Source organism: Hippocampus guttulatus, chromosome 13, assembly GCF_054856545.1.
Source record: "Hippocampus guttulatus isolate MCC_2025c chromosome 13, RoL_Hgut_1.0, whole genome shotgun sequence".
NCBI classification, from domain to species: Eukaryota; Metazoa; Chordata; class Actinopteri; order Syngnathiformes; family Syngnathidae; genus Hippocampus; species Hippocampus guttulatus.
This window is the reverse complement of record NC_141273.1, coordinates 10,946,114-10,962,521: the sequence shown is the minus strand read 5'-3', so window position 1 is coordinate 10,962,521 and position 16,408 is coordinate 10,946,114. Positions and strand designations below refer to the sequence as shown.

At 41.1% G+C, this 16,408-nt stretch overlaps 1 protein-coding gene across 2 annotated transcripts in view; it reads left to right on the top strand.

The window, feature by feature from the left end:
- The first annotated feature begins 3,764 nt into the window (after window positions 1-3,764).
- The window catches only part of dnajc17 (DnaJ (Hsp40) homolog, subfamily C, member 17), a 29,345-nt gene continuing 16,701 nt past the window's right edge, over window positions 3,765-16,408 (top strand). For both annotated transcript variants that reach the window (XR_015102605.1, XM_086126540.1), the window contains exons 1-10: window positions 3,765-3,946; window positions 8,200-8,269; window positions 9,567-9,625; window positions 9,720-9,807; window positions 10,200-10,276; window positions 11,037-11,154; window positions 11,917-11,966; window positions 13,103-13,180; window positions 14,614-14,694; window positions 15,147-15,254. Coding sequence is in view for 1 of the 2 variants with exons in the window: in XM_086126540.1 (XP_085982666.1) it covers window positions 3,866-3,946; window positions 8,200-8,269; window positions 9,567-9,625; window positions 9,720-9,807; window positions 10,200-10,276; window positions 11,037-11,154; window positions 11,917-11,966; window positions 13,103-13,180; window positions 14,614-14,694; window positions 15,147-15,254 (810 nt within the window). In the remaining variant the exon portion in view is untranslated. The remainder of the gene's footprint in view (window positions 3,947-8,199; window positions 8,270-9,566; window positions 9,626-9,719; window positions 9,808-10,199; window positions 10,277-11,036; window positions 11,155-11,916; window positions 11,967-13,102; window positions 13,181-14,613; window positions 14,695-15,146; window positions 15,255-16,408) is intronic.

Sequence of the window (16,408 nt, the reverse complement as noted above, 5' to 3'; positions counted from 1 at the left end):
TCTTCTGATAAAAAATTACCAAGATGTTTGGGAAATCAGGACAAAGCTGCCAAGGGAAAATGCCAAGGGCGTGTATTTTCAATTTCACTATGACAACAGTGAAGACAAGGAAGCTGGGATGAAGTAAGGGGGAGCATTATGATTTTAATGGTATACGCGTGTGAGTGTTTAATCAACAATACCGTTTTGCACAAAACAAAAGCAGAAAACAAAACAATCAAGACAGAGAGACAGAAAGACGTTCTTTCAAACTATCACTGAAATGAATAAACAACTGATCCGTTTTCTGTCGTGTTTGTCCTCATTAGAATCAAGTGAGCTGGAGCCAATACCAGTAAGCTTTGGGTGAGGTGCACTCTGAACTGGTTACCAGTCAATCACTGGCCACCTATACACAAACAACCATTCACATTCAAAAATATGGGAAAGGTAGACTACAGAACAGAAAAACACATGCATGTTTTGGATTGAAGGAGGAAGGGAAAAAACATTGGTGGCTGGTTAGCACGTCGGCCTCACAGTGCAGAGGTAGAGGTTTCGAGGGTGTGGCTGCGGCCTTCGAGTGTGGAGTTTGTATGTTCTTCCCGTGCCTGTGTGGGTTTTCTCCAGGTACTCCAGTTTGATCTCACATTCAAAAAAAAAATGCACAGCAGGTTAATGGTACACTCAAAATTGTCACTTGGTGTGAGTGTGAGCGTGAATGGTTGTTTGTCTATGTGTGCCCTGCGATTGGCTGGCAGCCGATTCAGAGTTTCCCTTGCCTACTGCTTGAAGACCGCTGGGATTGGTTCCAGCACGCCCATGACCCTCGTCAGCATAAACAGATTAGAAAATGGATGGATGGATGAACATTCTATATTGTCCCTAAGTGCGATTGTGAGTGTGAATGGTTGTTTGTCTATGTGTGCCCTGTGACTGGCTGGCAAACAGTTGAGGGTGTACCCCGCCCAATGGCCGAGGACAGCTGGGATGGACTCCAGCACACCCACGACTCTTGTGAGGATAAAGCATTTCAGATGATGGATGGATGGATTTTGTTTTTGTGAAAAAATGCACAAAATCTGTTTTTCTACTCAATGTTGGTTTTGTTTTTAGCCGTTTTTATGCCGGCTGTGAATGGCCATTTTCATGCAAGGGAGCTCTTTGTCCTGGGAAAAAAAATTACAGTATGTGTTTTATTTTTTGTTTGCTTCAAAACCTTTGTCGTTGGGTTAGGATTGTCGACCTTTTACACATGCAGTGAATTATCAGAAATGAAATACGATATTAACGGCACACATTCTGCACATATGCATGTATTTTGTCCATATTTAAAATATCATTTTTGGTGGACATCTGGTTAGGAAATGCATCCTAAGTGAACCCCACTGATGAAGAATTGTTGGCCCATCCATCATTTAAATTGCCGATCCCTGCTCTAGATTTCACTAAAAGAATTTTGAATTATGCAAAAGACAAACGTGTTAGATCAAAATAAGAAAGATATTCTATTAATATTCTTCTGTGGTCGGTTATTAGTGCAAACTGGATGATTGAAGATGCTTCAAATCAAACTCTTGCAGGGAAATAATTGTCTTATTATGTAGCTGGAGCCTACTGTGTAATCACAATGAGAGCAAGAATGACTGAGAACAAGGGGCCATTATCTGAAAGCACTGATAAAGCACAAGAGTAAACAAACGCACAATTGCTGCAATTCACTTCTGTGCATACTTTTATATTGTATCTGCAAACACTACTTACTTAACAGTTATACAAAGTATTACGCTGAGACAACTCTTGCACCTTATGTACACTTGGGACTGTCCTGCTAACGTAAGAACTCTACAGGATTAAACAGCTAAGTAAATGTAGTCCTAGCCTTAATCTTAAATCAACAAAAGTGCATTATAGACCAAATGATTTTATTCTAAGGGTGTGTCTTTTCTTGGAGGGATTTGGATATATTGATGGAAGCGGGGGATCACAAATTTTTGTCAAAAATAAAAGAGGCAGCCTGTGGCTTTTTTGTTGTTGTTGTTCAAGGAATGCATACGTTTTTTTCATGGCCTTTGATTTGCCAACAAGCTTTTCGAAAAGGAGCAAGTTTCTCCAGCCCGAGTCAGGGCACGTTTGTTGATTCAGTTCAGGACAGATCCTGCTGCTTGGAAGAAATGTTGCAATAATTAATTAGCTTTGCTATGAAAGTGAATCAGCCTTGTTCTACAGAACTGCTGAAGTAAAAGAGTCAATTAAAAAAAAAAGATACATCAGTCTTCAGATTGTTGATTAATGATTGTGAAAAGAATATGTGCAATTCTTGATGATTCATGATTTTAAACAGAGCTGCAGTACAAATAGGAATATATTACTTTTGTTGTATGCAGTATTGTGTTCATATAATATTCATTTATATGGGTCTAGTGGTTAACATGTCTGCCTCACATGTTTTAGGAATGCGGGTTGGAATCAGAGGATCCAAAGGAAACCCGCACAAGCATGGGGAGAACATGCCGACACTGGCTGGAGCTTGATCCCAATCTTAGAATTTTGATGTGAATGTGCTTATCATTTGTCCACCGTGCCACCCTTAATGTGAGGTGTGCACATCATAAAAGATATATTCTATCGTATTATCCATCCATCCATCCATTTTCAATACTGCTGTTCAGGGTCTCGGGTGCTGGAACCCAGCTGACTTCAAGCGAAAGGTGGAACACAACCTGAACTGGTAGCCTGTTGGTCATATACATGATTTTAGTCAAATGTGGCACTATGCATGTAGAACATACATTCTTCAATTTTATTTTGCAATTTTTCAACTTGTCAATTATTTTTCCAATACTGGTAGTTATGGCAGTTCGTGTTTCAAATTACTCCATTGGACTGGAATATATTGTGAAACAAGTTTCACATCTGATTTCATTTATAGTAGGTGTAATTGAATGCTTCATCCACTAGGGGGCCACCAACCACCAATTTCAATTACGCGAGTCGAAGTCCTGTAATACTGGACGTTGAACAGTAATTCAGTACTCATACCTGTCAACTCATACGGTTTAGCCATAGTTCATACGGATTTTGTGGTAAATCTTACGTATATGGCCGTATCGCACAAATCATACGGATTCTGAACATTTCCGTTTTTTTTCACCAACTCCAAATGATTTGGAGTTGGTGAAAAAAGTAACGCAGGAATACAACTCTGGACACAGTAATGCCACTAAGTAGAATGATGATTAGACATTAACCAGACATTGTATTATGGAGATCTACAATAAATATCATTGAAAATTTCGTTGTTTTTTTCTGCCGTTATTTTGACATATAAAATGCTTTGGTATGTTATAAGGATTTTTTGCTCTTTCTAAGGATTTTTTGGTAGTTTATACAGGTTGGCGCTCCAAAAAGTTGACAGGTATGAGTACTGTATACGTTTAAGCACTACGTACGGGTACTGTACTTGTATTAGTAATGCACTTTTCACTCCCTTACAAATAGGCAGTAGTTTCGGGTGCATTTGCTTTTTTTTCTTGCTCTTCCCCCCCCCCCCCCCCCCCCCCCCCCAAACAACAACAACAACATCATCGTTGTAAAAAGTCATAGTCAACTGTAAAAAACGAGAACGTGTGTTTCGTTCATTGTATATTCCTACGAAATGTTAAAATAAATCCATAGAGAAGAACGTTTTTGTGGGGGGAAAGAAATCGCTTGAAAAACGCATCACCAATACAATAACAACATTTCCCAGGGTGCTTTGTATGTATACGTCATTACGAGGCGCCAACTACAACAGATACTGTACAAGGAATTGTCCAACTGCGTGTCGTTTTTACGTCTTGCATTGATATTCCAGCATTAGTGCGGAAATTAATGGTGGACAGAAATGTCCGGAAAGGCAAAGGATATTCTGCAGCTGGACCTTTATGGTTTGCTTGGAATTGAAAACACTGCTACGACGAAGGAGGTACGTACAGCATAAGCGAGCTAACCTGTAGATACATTTTATTCAAGGGAACTACGTGCAAAAATAATCACGTCGTATTTGCAGATGATTCGATTCCTTATAAATTTGGAAAATTATGCGTAAATAAGGAGAGAATAACCATTACATGACATTTCCTGTCTGTAAACAGTGAACTACAAATCAATCATGGAATGTGTATTCATTGACGTTTTGCGTTTTGGCTCTATGGCTGGATATGTTCTTTTTCGTGTCAACGATTTGTGTTTTAAGTAATTAAAAAAGAAGGAGGGTCTTAAGTACAATACGACCCAAAAATTAAAACACCAAACACTGCATGGAGTCTAGATTGCGCGTGTTTAATTCAAAATGTCGCTAGGTGGGGATGCTGCACAAGTTTTAGTCGTTCACAAAATGACTCGAAAGGGAAAAAATAAAGTTGGACGTGAACTTGACTTATTGTCCCTGAAACAAGCTCCAAAAATAATGGACTTATGCCTGAATTTCAAATATGTGTTTAATTAGATATTTGCTGACCATTCCCCATTGTTTAGTCATATTAGTTCCACTTTACTTCTAATTTCTATAAGGACCACACCAAAATTTCCATAGTCTCAGATCATTTTTGGTCCATTTTCCCTCTTACTTTTTATTTCACATTCCAAAGTGGTTGACCATTATATAGTCGCCCGTTTGCTGATCATCTACCCTCAAAACCACATCTGAAATCCACAATCGAGATGGCAAATCAACATCACTGCCAAAATAAGGGAAACAGTAAATTTCTTAATTGGAAAAGTCCTGTCTTTTACAGAGGATTATGCCGCAAGCACTTATGGGGGTTTTGGAACCAGAATTAAGATTCTAAAACACAGTAGAGGTCTGTTGATTGCTGTTTGGGATGTGCAATTTTTGTGGCCGGAATATTTAGTCTGTGGGGGGCTTCAGTGAAGACAGATGTCGGGTGATGGGCAGTTATTTGGCCTGCTGCTCGACCACGGCTATCATTTTGTTTATCATAAAAAAGACAAGCGGCTCATCCCAGATCATATTTCTGTGGGCTTTGTCATTGTTTGTAAAGCTATTGCATTGACATGTGAGATTTGCATTCTTTGTCTTCTCCTTCCATTTTGTTGTCACTTTTGTCAACTGATGAGTGCTGTGGTAGCTGGCACGTAAAGAGTCCTTGATTAGCCAATGTTATAATAGTGGGGTGCACATGTGGCCATACTTTGTACCCATGTATATCAACAAGCATTAGATCAAAATGACCTCACGGAAGGTTTAACTTTCCACTGATTACCTGGTGTGACAACATCAACAAGCCAAGACGCCACACAACATACAGTGGCTTGAAAGAAAAACGTTTGCACACCCCTGTTCAAATGCCAGGTTTTTGTGATACAAAAAAATGGTTTAATGGGACCATAACACCTCATTCCCTTTGTGCCTGCTAATTTCACCCTCCCAGCTGAAGAAGCCTTGTAAATGGTCAAAGATTTGTAATTAAGGAGGCTGGACTCACCCCACAGTATTGTCTTTACCAGGATCAGTTTATCGATTGTAATTGTCCCCTCAGAAGCTTTTAACAAGGACATCGCAGACATTTTTCACCAAACCCCACTGTATTAGGCTACTGGTGGTCTCTCTGCTTCAACATTTGCTGGCCTGTCAACTAAAGCTTGACAAGTACAGCAGATACGCAAACACCCCAGAATCTCACTGAAAAGTGTTCTTTAACTGTAGTAAAAATTTGTCGAGCTGTCATGCGTTATGAAAGCATATTCCCATTGACTCGTCAGCACACCTCACAAGAATTCATTTCAGTCAGCATCAACGGTTTAAGCGATATGCATGTTTAGTTTAAAGTGTCATGAGAAAAATCATCGGATGTACTGGGGGAAATGATCCAATTTCACGCAGTTGGTACGAGAATTATTTGTTTGCGCCAAATAATACACATATCTTTTTTCATTCGTCAATGACAGCAACAGCGACGTGCCGTGACAGGTAGAATAGCTCCTGCAATTCTTGTTCCGATAGATGGCAGAAGATATAATTAACCTCCCTTTATGGAGTGGCACGGCTCAGTGGGAGAGTGGTCGCTTCCCAACCCAGAGGCTGGATGTTTGATCCCCGAGCGTTGCGATCATGTCAAAGTGTCCTTGAGCAAGATACTGAACCCCCAGTTGCTTCTGATGCTGTGTCATCGGTAGGTGAATGAGGTCACGGTGTGAAGCGCTTTGAGTAGCCGAGGTCGAAACGCGCTATGTAACAACGTGACTGCATCCAAGAACCGAGGTGTGTGCAGTGAGCCAATGATGACGATGTGCAACATAGCGTCTCCCTTACAGACTACGAATACCGATGATAGAGTCTAGGAGTCAAACTGCTCAACTTATGCTAATATTGTTAAACATCTGCTGCAACAGATGTAGGCACTTGTTTGTCTTGTCTACTTGCTGCAGATGATGATAAACATGACACATAGAGTTGTGGAATTTTTAACCTTTTTTTTTTTTTAAATGATGTATAATGTACACAACTTGACATCATCATCTGTTTGGCTAATCTCTATCTATCCGCAAAGTTTGCATTCGTTGTTGTCACACAGATTTTCTTTTTTGCCCTCAAAATTGTTTTCACTTGGTCAAAAATAAATAAACATGGCATTTATTTGAAGAAGTATTTGATTTACCTGAAAAATGAAGTTTTCCAACCATTTGATGGGTGATTAAAGCCATGCCTGACTTCTAATTGCTTCACAAATATGGATGAATATAGCGGTGTGTTTCAAAATACAGCCTTATTCTGTGTTCGCCATGACAGGGCACGTTTGTTCCAAGTCTCTGAATATGTTTGAGTACTTAGGTCCTCCGATTTCCCTGTAGATAAGTGTGAGAAGGATGTTACAAACTCTCCTGGAGACTTGAGGATAAATAAATTGAACAATTATAAAAAAAAGTATTGAAGAATACTAAATTGTTTTTTGATTCACGACAACATAGTAAACACTCTACACTATACAGTATTTTCTTTTTGTTTGCTTGCGAGATTCTAAATGTAGGAGGTAAAGGTTGAACGTAGTTGAGGAGTGTTGCTTGAAAAAAAAAAAAAGAACCCATTTTTTTTTTTTTGCCGTTCCATTTGATTTTGTGGAATGTGCTTTGGACAAGTTTGAATGTCAATAAATTACAATTTGCTTTAGTCTAGTAATATATGAATGTCCGTAAATTACAATTTGTTCCAGCTTGAGATTTACAGGGCATGCAGAAAAATGGAGGAACCGGCAGAGGGAGGCGAAAAGGGGGAAAGTAGGCTTAGAACACCAATAAGCGCGTATGGCACCATTTCTCAGCTTTGCGTGTCAGTTTGAGGCGATACAAAGTCTTTGCCAAGCATCAAGGCGAGAGGCTGCCTAATGATGACTGCTCTCTCCTTGAGCTATTTATTGTTTGAACCGTACATGAAACAAAATGGAGTGAGAAGACTAGATTTGTGGCTCTTACCACCCCCCGCCCCTCTCGAGTTAAGTCCGCACGAAAAGAAAAACTGTGCATTCATGCCAGGGGGGGGCCGAGGTGTTTGTTGCAAAAGACTAATGAGAGGTGCTTGATTTGACCTGTAACATATTGGCAGACGGATTTATGCTTAAATGAGCTATCGGAATATAATGCAGAACAGAGGCAAAGCTGCCTGCCACCACGAGAAGAGCTTGTAGCAAGAATTGTAACTTGTGCAAAACAATGACGTTTTTTTGTTGTTGTTGTTTTTTAAACAGGAAACTCCAGAGTGTCTCTCCATCACCCACTCGCTTCCTCTAACGAGAGCTTCGTTGATCATAACTAGTCCCAAGATCAATAAAAGAATGGTTAACATTCCGGCCACTGACCCCCCGAGTTAAAGAAAATAATTTTATAGGTAAAGCATCAGACATTCTATGGCTTCGATTACGTTACCTGAGCCCCATTTACATCACAAACCTACTTTTCATTCACTGTGGTGTGTGCCGCAGCGGTTCCTTTCAATTCATGTGTCAGAAGGACAGGAAACGGGGTCAGCGCGGGTGTTAATTTCATCCAAAGAATACAGTCCCTGATTTTTTTTTCACATAAACACAGAGTTCTGAGAGAGAGAATTTTTACTTTCACTTTTGCCAAAACCCGTGCCAACGCGGATACTGTCTGGCTTTTTGTGTTGTGATGTACATGCTGTATCTTTTTGTGTTATTCTAAAGTGTTGGTCTCTTTATTTAGATCAAAAAAGCCTATCGACAGAAAGCTTTGAAATGCCATCCAGACAAGAACCCCGACAACCCAAAAGCAGGTAAGTGAAGTCAAGATTATAATTTTTTTGTCTCCCTCGGAGCCATCAAGCAGCCATAAAATGAATTTGGAAGCTTGATTGGTTTGCTCTCCTGTAGAAGTTTAAAAAGGCTGTTTAGATATGTCAGTCAAGGTCCATTTCAGAACCACAGTTGATACATTTAGTTGGGTCTTAGTTCTCATTGATTTTCTAGCCAGACGGAACCAGTCAAATTACGTCCGGTACGTTTTTGCTTTCTTGTCTGGTCTCGTCTGGCAGGCAGTCGCAAACCAGCAAATGTATAATCACGCAAGGAAATCTGTGTGTACCTTTGTTGTCAGACGGGCAAAAAGACACCTTGGAAAACAGGCTGGCCAATATATCAAGTGAGGTTTCTGCGGTTTTTGAATGGCTCAGACAATTCTTGATTATGTCATGCAGGACAAAGAACGTAATTGGTGGTGTTGGGGCTGGAGAGGGAGAATGTAAAAGCAGGGGGTCGGTTTCCCAGAAATGGAAAAGAAGCGGTTTAGAGGGCCTCAACACTTGAACCCACGCATGGACAGTCTTTGTCCCAATCGCACGAGACTGCAACCAGACTGGGATGTGCTGCCTCTCTGGGGAAGGTTGCATGCATTTGTGAGGTCAGTTAAGGCAGCTTGGGGGGGGGGTCACATCCCATTCCTTTCCGCTCAATTCCAAACGTTGTGCCAGCTTGAGCGACCTCTTGGGCATGACAGATCTTTCCCAGTTGCATTTCATTGTGTCGCTTGTTACCGTTTGTGGTAACCTGACCTCTGCTGGCAGTCTGATCCCCAGAGCCTCCTGTTAGTTAGAATTTGCCAATCCCAACTGGGAGTAACCATACTGCCCTGCCAGACCTCCCATAAGAGAATAATTAAGTTTGGCTGGTATAGTGCAGTAGCGTTGCATGATAGAGAGCACTTGTGGTCTTCTTGTATGCTTTTGTGTGTGTGTGTGTGTGTGTGTGTGTGTGTGTGTGTGTGTGTGTGTGTGTGTGTGTGTGTCAGATGACAACTGAAGCGGTGGGGAATATTGTGTGGTAGTGATGATTGTAGCCTTGGCCCCTCTCGGCACGCTAATGGAAGACATGGGGCCGGTGCAGTCTTGCCGGCTTGTCACTGGAGATATTGGGACTGACTTGGCACTTTTAAGACAACAATCGCGAGCCTTCTCAAAACCGATGCAGCAAAATTACAGATAGAGCCGTTTGATTTTATGAGCGAAAACATATCTCGTGGGTTTCGGTTTCAATGATTAGTTGTTATATCACTTCTCTCTTCTGCAAATGCTCCAGCGGAGCTCTTCCACCAGTTGTCTCAGGCTCTGGAGGTGCTGACCGATGCTGCTGCCAAGGTAGGTCTCACTGAGTCCCGCTACGCTTCTTGTGTGGCTTCGAATATGCACACTTACAGATCATTTATCCTGGCATTCATCTTGGTGTTTTCAGGCCGCCTATGACAAGGTTCGTGCTGCCAAAAAACAAGCGGAGGAACGAAACCGCAAACTTGATGACAAGAGAAAGAAGATTAAGCTCGGTAGGTTCCCCGTAGAAAAGGCCAATTGCAACTGGTTTGCGTTGTCATTCATCACATCGTTTCAGTTTGAAAGTGTTCTGTGATGTTATGCGGTTCCCTCCAAAAGTATTGGAACGGCAAGGCCAATTCCTTGATTTCGTTGTACGGTATACTGAAGTCATTTGGGTTTCAGATGAAAAGATGAACGTGAGGCAAAATTTGACGCCTCCAGCTTTTTTCCCCATGATATTTACATTTTGTCTCGTACTGATCTTTCCACCTGAAACTCAAACATCTTCAGTAGACGATAAAACCGAAGGAATTGACCTTGCAGTTCCAATCCTTTTGGAGGGTATGTGTAGAACCTCACGGTTTCAAAGAGGACTTACTTCCTTTATCTCTGCGCCTGACAGACCTTGAGGCAAGAGAGCGACAAGCAGAAGCTCAGACCCAAGATGAAGTCCAAATCACAAGAACACTTGAAGAAGAGGTAAAAGAATGAAGGAAGTGCACAGGCTGAAAATTCAAATTTCACTCAACTACCAGCCCTCATGCATTAGGTTAACAATTCATTCCGGTGCAGAACATTAGAAAAAAACAACGCACTCTGGAGCTTACACCATTTTTTTCCTTTTTTCTTTAAAAAAAATCAATTTCTTGACTCTTATTGAATTGAAAGCTTCCAAAGTTTGGGGCCATAAGCAGATTCTCAGTAGTTTCACTGTCATAGCATAATTAGGTGATATTGCATGACTTGACGCAATTAAAATTCAGTAATGCAGTGATAAATGAAAATAGTGCATGATTCTTGCCATGGTGGGGAGAAGTTCACCACTAGGGGGCAGTGTCCTTTTTTCAATCAAGACCCAAGACTTCACTGTTTTCTTTCTTTTTTGTTTGACGATAGCAAGCGTTACATACTGTACATACATACCGTATTACATTGCAGAGCTGATTTGGTTGTTTCCACCCCAGGAACGTGGCAGCCAACAACATGATCAACTTTTAGATATCTGCATCTTCTACTCAGTCATGATTGAAATTTATTATTTTTAATCATGACTGCAGCAATGTTATGTCCAGCTCTGTAAACGCCATTTTCTGTAATTGTATTATTATTATTTTTTACTTGCCCTATAATAAATGCGATAGTGACATTGATTTATTGTTACTCAATGAAATGCCAAGATTCCTATTTTTCCAGACCTTTAAGTTGTTACATCTTTGTATTGTGTGCCTTTTTCCACCAGATTATTCGTTTGAGGGAGGAGGGATCCAGACAGCTTGAGGAAGAACAGAGGCTCATCAGAGAGCAGATCCAAAGAGAAAGAGAAGAACAGCAGAACACGGGAGACTACAGTCACAGAAGTACTGCTAGTTTTCGTTTAGAACCTGATCCATTGTGCTAGTTTGCGCGGCAAACTGAACTAGGGCCAGCACCATGGAGCTCCGTCTGACCCGTATGAGTTGAGTCTGCACTAACAAAGTCGTTTTACTTCTCATATGAGCGAAACCCTGTTGTCAAACTGTCAGCGGCGCTCAGGCAGGTTTTACCAGATATTAGTAACGCAAGAAACAATAACTAGATTGATATGTGAATTTTTGGCATAATAACGCTTTGAATTGGACCACTTTTCTTTCTTGGCAGGTAGACATTGGCATGTTTATAGAGGAATGTCAAGCATCAAGCACACTTGCACACACAAACACTCGGACCTCAAACTTGACCTTCATGTGCATTAAAAAAAATTTTTTTTTGCATGAAAACTCCTGCGTTGACATTTTGGAGACATGAGGGGGTGGAAAAGAGTCAAATAAATCAATTGTATGGATGCATGTGAAGGTAAGGGAAATGGGGAGTGTTGGCCCGAGATTAGATTTCTTTTTGTGGTTGTGCAATTACTCATGCGAAGATCTTCAACTTGCACGCAGTCAGGCCCCCCGAAGTCTGGAGCAGTGTTCTTTCTCTCCCAAGAGGCACTCTGTAGATGATAAGTCTGCGGCGTTCACTATGTGACAGCCCGATTAAAATGGCGATACATTTGCATCAGTCCCACGGTTGCCTGATCAAATCTTTGTTTTCTTCATCTTTTGACTTCTTCAAGTAATGCCTCATTTCCCACCCCGCAGACTCTGGAGGGGGAAGATGTTCCAGGAGCAGCGTCACCCCCAAATTGAAGGTAGATCTGTGTGGTTTTAGTTCCTAAGAGAGGTCAAAATGAGGCTTCTTATTCCGTCTCCAATCCCTCATTCGTGAAAAGGGGATATAGTGCTTTTGAAAGTGCAGGACATTGGTGAAACTCATCACTGAGCGCCAATCTCAGTTCAGTACACTTTAAATGGCCAAAAAGGAGCTTGTTATATTTCTTCCCAGTAATGGCCTGAAATCTTAACAGACTCTGGGGATGCTAGCTGATGTTTTGAAACGTTACATCTGGGTTTCAACTTTTGATTGCTGTCCGGTGCAGGAGGGATTTCCTTGACATTTTTGTGCTCATTTAGAACAATAAACTACAGCCCCATGGCGACCAATGTCAGGGCATGTCACGGACATGAAGCCTCAGTGCGTTGTATTTCAGGCGAACTGGGTTTTGTGTTGTTTTATTTGTGGTCAGACCCCAAATTCCTTTCGCCATGTCTCATCTTTGACAACACTTTGAAATCAAAATTCTTTGGTTATTCCCTTTTGATATCATCCGCTTTGCAATTTCCGTGTTAAGATTTTCAGTTGCGTCGTCCTATTTTATTTCATTTGAACGGAGAGAAATTGTGAGATGAAACGTGAGACATCACATCGAGCGGCAAATACTGAACATTTCAACTTTTACCATTATTGTTAGTAAAAGGGACTGTATAAATATTCACATTCCCAGAAATTCAGCCTCTTCTTTGACAGCAAGCAGAGACCTGGAGCTGAATCAACACTTTGTCCTTGCCATTAATAATACTGCTTTATTTTGTAATATTTGCTGGGCCATAACAATATGATTGATTGGAGAGGTTGCGCAAGATCTGGTTTTAGCGGCACAGGAAGTCATGGATATTTTGGCTGTGTTGCAAGCTTTTTGTGGAGGCTGCTCCTTTGCAAAGAATGCTTGCCCAGTAATCGCTAGAACAACATCATGTAATATGGGGGGAATCAAGGCTGAGTTCAAAATATAGAAAACGCATGAACCATTATTCAGATGGATATCAAGCTTTTCAACACTCTGTCCTCATTCCATGGATCTGCTCCATGCAGCTCTTGAATTGCCTCAAAAGATATCGCTTTGCATTCTAGGTCTCGTTTCTCACAAACGTCTCTTTCTCTTTTCAGTTGAAGTGGAAGTGTAAAAATGACGACGGCACAAACGGTGGCTACTGCCAAGAGTTCATTCTTAAACTCCTACAAAAGGTAATGACAAATGACAAACTGCAAGAAAGATGATAATCACACCCCGGGTTTGCTCATGAAAAGAGAGAAAAGATTAATACTTTATAAAACACACCTACTCACTCTACCAAGGCGGGATATTTTTGCATTAAATATTGCAGGCAAAATCGGAGTATTTTTGCCTCAACAAAAAATAAAAACATACCGGTACATACTATCTGTGGTTTGGCGACTTAACAAAATGGGTTTAACGGATTGCTTCAAGCTATCAAACCTGCCTACAAATATGCACGCATCTGATGCCTGCATGACTTCAAAATTGTGGATCGTTTCATTTTTTTTCTTCTTCTTCCGTTTAAACAAGGCCCATTAAGTTTTGTTGCGGTGAAAGTGCTGAAAGCAATGTTGAAGTGCCCTTCTAAAGGCGCGCGCGCCATTGTTCATGCCCCTCTTCCCAGGTGATTAAGCAGTGCCAAGAGAGGCATGAGGAAATGTGCGCTTCTCATGCAACTTGTGCGCCACCGTATGCTTCCATCCCTCACATGGCTATTGCGGCGCATATGCCGCCCCGAAATGAGGATAGGGCAAGTGTCACTGACGTCAAGCCGTGTGGAAAAAAGCGTTTGAATTTCTCCTTAGCACACACTCACTTCAAAAGAAACCTAGGTGGGATGGCCCTGTGGGATGACTGTGGAAAATAAGGCTGTTGCCTTTTTTTTTGGAAGAACTGTCGGAGGGAAAATATTTTTTGTTTGACATGGCAAGCTGTAATGAGTGGCAGTTAACGACTTTGAGTAAGAGAAATAGCCACCACCGTGTGGGAAAACAAGTATGGAACGTGGAAGACTGTGCATACGTGTCCCTGTGGCGTGTAAAATAATACATTCTCTTTGTTTCTTTTGATTTGTGGGTAGGGGATTGTAATGTGCAAATATTGTTATTTTATGCCTTTGAGCGTCTTTTTTGTGTCACTACGTGGGCTTGCTCTGGAGTGCGTTTAAGAAGCAATAACGTTCGAGAGCAGTTCACAAAGTTTTGTTTGGTCGAATTGGAGTCTGAAAGGACTTCTGGCCTCTGCAATTTGCTCAAATCAGTGCAGTAGAGGTGCCATTATTTTTATTATTATTGTTATTATTAATTCCCACCTAGTGTATCCCGGATGAGAGCCAACACATTTTATGTTATTCATCAAATGTATTCTCCTACCAAGTTACGGATAACATTTTCGACCTCTTTTGCCTTACTGGCTGAGTCCTTCACACAGCAAACCTATGTAGTGTGCGTATGTTTTTAGCTATTAAGTACAAATTGAAGCCCAACTTTTTTTCCCCATGTGTTTTCAGTGTTTTATTCCATGTCAGATTTTTCTTGTGAAGGGTTTTCAAATGTTCTTCGCAATTTTTTGTGTTCGTCTCTTCCCGTTTGACTCTTTTCCTCTCATTTCTTATTTCCAGTATGGAGACGTTTTGAATGTGGTAATGTCAGGGAAGAAGAAAGGAAGCGCTGTTGTAGAATTTGCAACTGTGAGGGCAGCTGTAAGTACCTAACTCTTGGTCTATGGCTCCTCATTTTGTTTGTTATGGCTCCTCCATTTTGTTTGTTAAAAACATTAAGATCTGTTGCATACATTTTCAGGAAGCCACATTTATTCCCTTCTGAATTCAGTGAAATCCCGGTTCATTAATTTTAATGCGGTCTGCTTTACTCAAACCACAACAGCCATCACATATGCTTAACCCACAAGAAAGTATCAGCCGCATCACATTTTTTGGTTGTTTTTGTTGTTTCCTGCTCACAACATTTGTTTTTTTGCCCAAAGACTATTTTTGCCACTCACCTGGGAAAATCGGTGTTGTCTATGCCCAAACATCTGTAGGTTACAGCTTTAATAGTGGCTCATAACATCGCAAAATCTTTGACTCCTCTGGTAGTGGATGCTCGTTTCAGAGTACATTTTAGACAATAAATTATTTTTTTATCTTCATAGGAGCTGGCAGTAAAGAATGAAAGAGGCCTGAGTGAAAATCCATTGAAGATTTTGTGGCTTGAAGGCCAGCCAGAAGTTGGCCCTCCATCTCAGTTCATGTCGACACAGGTACAGATGTTTAGTTACTTGAAAATCTTGGAATTCTTTTCACACTTTTCGTCATGTGCACCAGCTTCTTTTTAGAAATATCTCCTCAGGGTAATGCTTCCAATAAAAATCCAATTTCCTAAACGCTTCCCCACAAAAGAGAGTCATGTAAACCAAGTTTTATTTCATATCAGTGGTGCACAGAGTGCAGCCAGGCTTTTGCAACAAATGCATGGCTTTGAACAGTTTGTTTGATGAAATGATCTTCAGTTTATTTGCTTTGAAATCAAGAGGCTGTGGGCCTGTGTTGGCTTGAGGCCTCTCGGTCCGCTGCTTATTAGTGGTCCTGACCTGGAGGGCGCCAGGAACGTCGTTCTTCGCGTAGTAACACAGAGGGTGCACTGTGCTATAATGTTAAGCTAGCACGTAACTGTGCCCGCCGCATAGCTCTTGAAATTGGAAACCCTCTTTTGGATCATTTAAATATAGTCCTTTGGATTGGAGAAGGATGGAAGGAATGTTCTCTATGTTACTTTGTTTCACACAAGCAATTTTGATAGATCTTGATCGCCTTTTTAAAATGTATCGCCAATGAAGTTTTACAAACCCCAGTAGTAATTTTGTTGTACCAGGAGAGTACCGGTAGATGAAATAATCAACAGTTTAAGACTTTCAGGGATAGCGGTCACTACAGTTTATCGAGTTACAGGTTATCATTGGTGCATGAGAAGGTTAAATTACCAGCACCACCTCTCTGAGTCTAACAAACTCAGTTTCACCCCCTCAAGACACCTTGCCAAGGGCGATTTAGGCTTTGCACTGGGAATTGTCACACTAATCTCTTGAAATGGTATTACAGTAACCTAGTTAGCCTTACTGATAGCCAAAGCTGATATCTTCATAGATTTAATTTTGCACCCGAGACTGAAAACAACACAGCTGTAGGGGGATTTTCAAATTAGCCTTCTCTGGGAAGTGTTCTCAATAAGGAGGCCCCACATGACATAATGTTGATCCACATCTGGTTTCAGGTCAGTGGCCAAAACCTGAGAGGTCCCATCTCACTGGATATTATCTGAAATCAAACAATCAGATCCCTCTCCTGTTATTTATCCCGCTATCACCTCTGCACATCGGCCAGCTGCAAACACACAAGGCGAGGGCTCTTGCGAGGA